General features: G+C 42.0%; 1 protein-coding gene across 4 annotated transcripts in view; it reads left to right on the forward strand.

Moving 5' to 3' along the window:
• Positions 1-8,031, forward strand: part of HTT (huntingtin) — a 214,677-nt gene that overhangs the window by 197,193 nt on the left and 9,453 nt on the right. For all 4 annotated transcript variants that reach the window (XM_019526059.1, XM_019526060.1, XM_019526061.1 and 1 more), the window contains 4 exons: positions 2,256-2,446; positions 3,325-3,439; positions 3,653-3,866; positions 4,091-4,196. In XM_019526059.1, coding sequence (XP_019381604.1) covers positions 2,256-2,446; positions 3,325-3,439; positions 3,653-3,866; positions 4,091-4,196 — 626 coding nt within the window. The remainder of the gene's footprint in view (positions 1-2,255; positions 2,447-3,324; positions 3,440-3,652; positions 3,867-4,090; positions 4,197-8,031) is intronic.

Below are 8,031 nucleotides of genomic sequence, written 5' to 3' on the forward strand. Positions count from 1 at the left end.
CCCCCCCCCCCCCCCCAGTAATTGGTTTCTAGACATAAAACATTTGTAAATTTGTTATAGTTTTTCATGTATAGAAAACTATACATAGCAAATGTCTATACATGTATAGAAAAAATGCATATTGAATTTTTCTCCTCTGCTGCCCCTGTTTGCCCCACTGCAGCAGTAGGAGAGGAGTCAAGTGGCCTGGCCTCTCTTTCTTGCTGCCTGATTAGCCTTGTACCCCTCCCTGCAGTGCCCACACCCCCTGGCACCTGCCCTCTACTGCATCCCCCTGCTGTTCACTCTCCCATCGTGGTTCCAGCTTCTGCACTTCTTGACCCTTGAACCAAAAATATGGGTGTTTTGGAAGAGGCGTTCAGACATGAATGTTAGTGGCCAAAATAAGTTCCACAGAACATTAGTAATATGGGGCGGTATCTTAAGTACTATATTTGTGCAGGCCTTTGGCACATAGCCATCTTTTAATATACCAAAGTTCTTTGTCACATGTTCATCAGTTTAGAAGCCTGTGGACAGGTCAAACTTGCAGGTGTCCAAAGTCCACAAATGTTCTTGGCATATAAACAGCCTAAGCTCTATCCAGTAGCACTAAGGTGTTTCTGAACTGGTGAAGTGGGACTGCGATAAGCATGCAGGAGGTAAGATTCTGAATGACAGCTGGCATGGCTTTGTTGCAGGAGGTCTTGCCTTACCAACCTCATCTGCTTCTATGACCAGGTAGCTTGACACCTGGACATAAGAGAGCAGGTTGACATTGTATACCTAGACTTCCAAAAGGCCTTTGATCTAGTATCCCACAGTAGTCTTGCGAGAAAATGGGAGGATTGTGGGCTTAACTCCAAGGCACTCAAGTGGGTGAGAAACTGGCTGCAGGATAGGATCCAGAGAGGTCATAGTGAACGGATGCGTGTCATTCTGGTGCGAAGTGGGCAGCAGTATCCTGCAGGGGTCAGTGCTCGATTCAGTACTTTTCAGCATCTTTATTAACGATTTAGATGTGGGAGTGAAGAGTTCACTGGCCAAGTTTGCGGACGACACCAAGTTATGGGGGACCGTGGTCACGCTTGAAGATAAGCTACAGTTACAGGTGGACCTAGACAGGCTAGCAAGTTGGCCGGGTTGGAATCTGATGAAGTTCAACATCAAGAAATGCAAAGTGCTCCATCTTGGCTTGAGCAACCCCCAACACACTTACAGCCTTGGCAGCACCGAACTGACTAGCACCATGAATGAAAGGGATCTGGGGGTAATAATAGACCACAGTATGAATATGAGCTGGCAGTGTAGTGCTGTAGCCAGCAGGGCAAATAATACTCTGGCATGCATGAATGCATCTCCAGCAAAGCCATGGTGGTGATTCTTCCACTGTGCTTGGCACTGGTGAGACCACAGCTGGAGTACTGCGTTCAGTTCTGGGTACCACACTTTAACAAGAGTGTGGGCAAGTTTTGAGAGTTCAGAGAAGAGCCACCCGTATGATCAGAGTCTTAAAAGGCAAGCCATATGAGGAAAGGCTGAGGGATCTGGAACTCTTCAGCTTGAGGAAAAGAAGGCTGATAGGGGACCTGGTACCAGCTTACCGCTGCTCTGGGGCAGTACATCAAGGGCTCGGTGAGCAACTGTTCACCAGGGCACCCAAGGGGAAAACCAGGAGTAATGGTCACAACCTCCTGGAAAATCGATTCAGGCCCAACATTAGGAAAAACTTCTCCACAGCCAGGGTGTCCACACTGGAATAAACTCCCTCCAGAGGTACTGCAAGCACCTACCCTGGAAATTCTCAAGAAGAGACTGGACGGTCACTTCACTGGGGTTGCCTGACCCCCAGTTATCTTTCCTGCTTGGTGGAGGGGGCTGGACCCGATAATCTTTCAAGGTCCCTTCCGGCCTTACAATTTATGAAAGGCTTTCCCAGGTAAAAGACAATTTTAACCTTTTGGTGCAGTCCTTTACCAGTTACCAGAAATGCTATTTTTCCTCCATTAATTTGAACATTGTAATATCTCTGGAGGAGGATAATTAATACTCAGAAATAGACACATTCTTTAGCAAAATTTAAATTCACCAGCCATAAAATAGCAGGTTATTCAGTTACTTTTAAATATGCTAAAAGTGCTTCAACAACTATATACTGTCTGCAGAGCTCTGGTTCATGCCATCTTTGTCTGCTCCTTAGTTTGTTACCAGGTGGAGGGAGTCATTCTAATTGGTCCCGTTTTTAGTTTTGGCATGTGGTTTTGTGTTCGCATTAGGATAAAGCTGTAGCTGAGCCAGTGAGTCGTCTTTTGGAATCAACCCTGCGTAGCACGCACATGCCAAGTCGGATTGGAGCTCTCCATGGAATTCTTTACATTCTCGAGTGTGACCTGCTTGATGAGACAGCAAAGCAACTCATTCCAATTATCAGCGAGTATCTGCTTTCCAATCTGAGAGGGGTAGCACAGTAAGTGCTGTATATTTATAACTCTGCTGTGACTTAAGTCCAAAAACAAGTTTTGAGCTGTAGAATAATTGTCCAGAAATAACTGAGTAGACCACAATATTTCTATCAGTCCCACAACTTTTACAAGAGATTCCCTAAGTTTTCTGTGTTGAGAGCAGTACAGTGTGTTGCTGTTTCTGTTTCTGATGTCAGATACAAGTAGAGCATATGAGCAGTAGCAAAAAAAAGTGTTTAATTTGACAGTTTTAAAGTTTCAAAAGGATTGGTTTGTTTTTAAAGCGTAAGTGAATGTTCAGTGTTTGTTTGAGAGAGCTTGCTTGCCTCAATTTACAGGGTTTTTGTTTTTGTTTTTTTGAAGTATTAAGGGACACAGATTGAAAAAGTATTTTGTCCACAGAAGAGAACTTGTAATATTTGATTCCTTCCCTGCTGCCAGAATTAGCTTTGATTTGGAGAAGTCAAACCTCCCTTGAAGATGAGGAAGAAATCTAGTTGGTAGCTTAGTCTACTCAACTGGGACTTATTACTATTTCAAAGCCTGGCTTTCTTTTGATATCATAAAGAGTTTAATCTTTCCTAGGAGTACTGCAGAAACACCAGCAAAGAGTATTTGTCCTAAAACAACTGAGACAAAACTAGGTTCTGATTACAACTCTTAAACTTTTTCTTAGGAGTCGGGTGACACTGCACTTAAACAGTAACCATTTTTGGGGGCATATGGTGATTCTTTGAGAGTGATTTGCCAAGTAGTTTTAGTGTCAAATATTGCAGTATGATGATAAAAAAAAAAAAAATGTAGTCCATATAGAGCACTGGTGTTTTCTTACATTTTTAAGAGATTAATAGATATAACTCTTGGCTTTCTTGCTTATTTACAGTTGTGTGAGTGTCCATAACCAACAGCACATCTTGGTAATGTGTGCTGCAGCATTCTACTTGATAGAGAATTATCCACTAGATGTAGGGCCTGAGTTCTCTGCAGGAATAATACAGGTATGTAATGCTTTAGATCGCAGAAGGCAACTCAGACTCACTTTTATGATGGATTTTTATTGGAAAAACTATGAAAGTAGCGTGTACTTTAGAAGGAATTCAAGGCGTTGAAAGCAGCTATACCAGTTGCAGTTGTCTGTCTGTCCTGACATATTGGTGCTAGGATTCAAATAGGGTAACTTGTTTCTTAGATTTCTTTCTTGGTTATTTCAGATGTGCGCAGTTATGGTGTCTGGAAACGATGAATCTACTCCATCCATCATATACCATTGTGTCCTGAGAGGACTAGAACGACTCCTGCTTTCAGAGCAACTCTCTAGGCTGGATAGTGAATCTCTAGTTAAACTAAGTGTTGACAGAGTGAATGTACACAGCCCCCACCGAGCAATGGCAGCACTGGGGTTAATGCTGACCTGCATGTATACAGGTTTGGATATTATTAAATTTTGTCCCCTGTAAGTGTGTAAATGCATTGGTTCAGGAGGAGAAATCATCTGGCTCTTATAATGGATTTTTCAGAAAATCAACAAAACTTTACAGCTTTTTAAGAGAACTGAATTTCTCATTGTTTTTGTTGAAACGAGGCCAGTTTTGTTCATTACAACTGCATTTGTATAGCAAGCTCTTACAGGATATCTGGTTTCTTTGTAGGAAAGGAGAAAATTAGTCCAAGTCGTGCTACAGATGCAAATCCCACAGCCCCAGACAGTGAATCCGTTATTGTGGCTATGGAACGGGTATCTGTTCTTTTTGATAGGTAAGAATATAAAACCTTTACCATAAACAGGAAAGTACCTTTGTGGCCTGTTCTGTTTGCTGGTCAATGCTGTTCATGGCAATTACTTTTTAAAGTTGTTTTTTACTTGGCTGTTGGTCAAAATCATGATGCCAATCATATGCAGTAACACAGTAACTTATTTGGAGTTGTTTGGTCCAGCACAGATGTATAAGAATTGTAATGCAGAGAAACCAGTTTCTTGTTCACAACGATGAAGGTTTCTGCTGCATAAAATGTGCCTTTTTGTGTATGGTGACAAAATATTTGAAAGATCGTCATCACAAAGTACCATAGTACTTTTATTCTTTGTGCTGATGATGATAATAATAATGCCATTTCTCCAGCCTTTAAAGGCATTAGGACACCTTAGATGCAAACCCTCACTTTTTCTAGAGGGAGCAACTAGTGTCAGCTTCTTGACATCCATCAACCTGGGTTTGTTGTGGGTAGGTCTCGCTTGACCAATCTCATTTCCTTTTATGACCAGGTCACCTATCACCTGGACAAGGGAGAGGAGATTGATGTCGTATATCTTGACTTTAAAAAAGCCTTTGATCTGGTATCCCATGATCACTTCTTGGCGAAACTAGCCAACTGCGGCCTCGGATCCACCACGAACTGCTGCCTGGGGAATTGGCTCCATGGTCAGACCCAGAGGGTGGTGGTTGATGGAAGTCAATAGTCTTGGTGCCCTGTGACAAGTGGGGTCCCTCAAGGCTCTGTCCTTGGACCCATATTGTTCACCGTCTTCTTTAATGATATGGACATTGGAGTCAGAAGCGGACTGGCCAAGTTTGCTAATGATGCCAAACTTTGGGGTAAAGCAGCCACACCAGGAGGGTGATCCAGGCTGACCTCAACAGGCTCAGGAAATGGGCAGATGAGAACCTGATGGTGTTTAACATAAAAAAAAATGCTAGGTTCTCCACCTTGGGAGGAAAAACCTGCAGCATTCTTATAGGCTCGGCAGTGCTACGCTGACTAGCACTACGGACGAAAGGGACTTGGGGATCATGATTGACCTCAAGATGAACATGAGCCTTCAATGTGATGCTGTGGCTAGTAAAGCGAGCAAAACACTGGCTTGCATCCATAGACGCTTCTCAAGCAAATCCTGGGACGTCTTTCTCCCCTTGTACTTGGCCTTGGTGAGGCCGGAGCTGGAGTACAGCGTCCAGTTTTGGGTTCCGCAATTCAAAAAGGATATGGAGAAGCTTGAGAGAGTCCAGAGAAGAGCCACGCACGTGATCAGAGGTCAGGAAAACAGACCTTATGATGAGAGGCTGAGAGCTATGGGACTCTTCAGCCTGGAGAAGTCCAGGCTCAGGTGCAATCTGATGGTCACCTGTAAGTTTATCAGGGGTGACCACCAGGATCTGGGGGAACATTTGTTCACCAGAGCGCCCCAAGGGACAACAAGGTCCAACGGTTATAAACTCCTGCAAGACCATTTCAGGCTGGACATAAGGAAGAATTTCTTTATTGTCCGAGCCCCCAAGGTCTGGAACAGCTTGCCATCGGAGGTGGTTCAAGCACCTACTTTGAATGCCTGCAAGAGAAAACTGGATGCTTATCTTGCTGGGATCCTATGACCCCATCTGACTTCCTGCCCCTGGGGCAGGGGGCTAGACTAGATGATCTTCCGAGGTCCCTTCCAGCCCTAAGGTCTGTTAAATCTATGAAACTTTGCAGAAACTTCCCTGCATATCCATATTCAATGCTGTCTCCGAAATTTGGTGAGACTTATATTGTCTCCTGCACAGTCATTGCAAAATGTGATCTTTCAGTCTCTCATCAATCATTAGTTTGTATTGAAAGTACTATTGAAGTTAATAATGGATGGATACATGTTCTTTTCTGGATGTCCTGCTCATATGGACAGTCTTTCTTCATGATACTGTCGTGCATCAGTCTAAACTTGATGGATCTGCTTCTACCTCCAGAATCTATAGTCCTGTCCATAAACAGGTGAATTCCAGTGACTTGCATAACTTCAGTCTTAAAAAATGTTGGATTGAAAAATCAAGGTCCCTATAAAGACAATGGGTTAGAAGCTTGAACTACTCGGTGTGGGGAGTGTTCCTAGTTATTGGGTTGGGTTTTTTTTTCTCCAACTTGAAAAGCAATGGCAACTTTCTTGAAGGATTGGAATGCCCGTATGGGTCAGTTGGTTACAGAAACAGAGGAAAATATATTTTTTTGTTTTGAAATGGGCTCTATAAAACTTCTCAACTGGACAACACTACCATAGCAACTTACACTGTAAGCTTGGAGGTAGGGAACACCTTGTTGTTTTTGGTTTTAACATAGATTACATGAAAATTTAAAAGGAAGGGCCAAAAGCAAGTTCCAAGCTAATCTCAGAATAGCTTTTTAGTTCACAATCAAACTTAACAGTTTTATAGTCCACTAACTAGAGGTGTTTTTTTCATCAGAACTACGTTAAAATTCTCAGCTTCTCAGTAGAGAAGACCCTATACCCAAATGCAGTCCTGTTGATATTCATGAGAACTTAGAAAATAAAGTTAGGAGTAGCCAGGTTTTCTGATAACATCGTATCAACCAAAGTGACCAGGGTACTTGTAGGAAGCCACTGTAGTTCACCATCTTTCCAAAGAGAGATCTTGTATATAACTTCCCTATCGTATCTAAAGTCAAAACCTCTAAAATTGACCATGCTGAATGTGAGGTCTTGGCTTAAGGAGTGCTGACAGATGTGGAGGGAGATGAGGGACAAAAAATACACTTTACTGAAAGAAGCAGCATGTTAGTTCAACCCAGCTCTGCAGTGTCTGTATAGATAGAGCACTTCATTGGGGCTTTTTGGTGCTTTTATCTAATAGCTGATTTTATCAGTTATTAGATAAGTGACAAAAAAGCCCCAGTAAAGTGCCTGGTCTTTACAGACATCGGGTAAGCCTGGTCCAGCTAACGCAGTGCTTCTGGGCACGTGCTGGGCTCAGTGTAGGGATACACAGAGTTTAAAGTACCAGGGGATTTTTTTTACATCTGTAAGCAGTCAAGGTGTTTTTCAGATTGGTTTTCCTCTAGAACTTTCTTACTGTGACTTTTATAGTCAGCTATTAAAAATATTGGTTTACTACCACAATCTCATGACTTAAGTGCCTAAATCCCATTGAAAATCAGTTTACATCAATAACTCTTAAGTGACTTTCAGGATCTCTTACTTTTTAAAAAAAGAGCCATGTGCCCTTTCATATCACCTTAACTAAAATTATTAGAATGTCAAGTAGATACAGGCTGACGATAGTCTAAGCAAATAGCAAATATAGTTTCTGTATGATATGGTCCCTGCTATGGGAAACTTGAACTTGTGTTCTAACCCAGCAGTCTCTAGGTGTGTTAGGTGCTGCAGTGTAGAGGCTAAGAGCATTCAATTATGCCTTAATTGTCCCCATTGCATTTGGTGCGATTTTATACCCCTAGTTTCAATTGGAATAGTTAGACCAGTGCTTGACAGCTTTCGGAAGTACCACGTGTAAGAGTTCATAGGTTTAGTTGTGGAACACATCCACTACAACATTCCTTTTCATATTTATTTTTCACACTTGGAGCTTGTTTTGAGATGCAAGTATAGTGTACTATTCTTAGGGTTTATGTGGCTTTTTTTTTGTAAGAGTTGCACCAGAAATTACACTAACTGTATTTAAAATGTAATGTCTTAGAACTTTGGACAAACTTCTTAATGCATTGTCCGTTTGGTAAGGCATTTATCCATCAGTCCTGAAAAACCTCCAGGTTTATCTGTATATTTAAAAAAAAAAAAAAAAAAAAAAATTTTTTTTTTTCCCCC

This window comes from Gavialis gangeticus, unplaced genomic scaffold (genome assembly GCF_001723915.1).
Source record: "Gavialis gangeticus isolate Ggan-Ray unplaced genomic scaffold, GavGan_comp1, whole genome shotgun sequence".
NCBI classification, from domain to species: domain Eukaryota; kingdom Metazoa; phylum Chordata; order Crocodylia; family Gavialidae; genus Gavialis; species Gavialis gangeticus.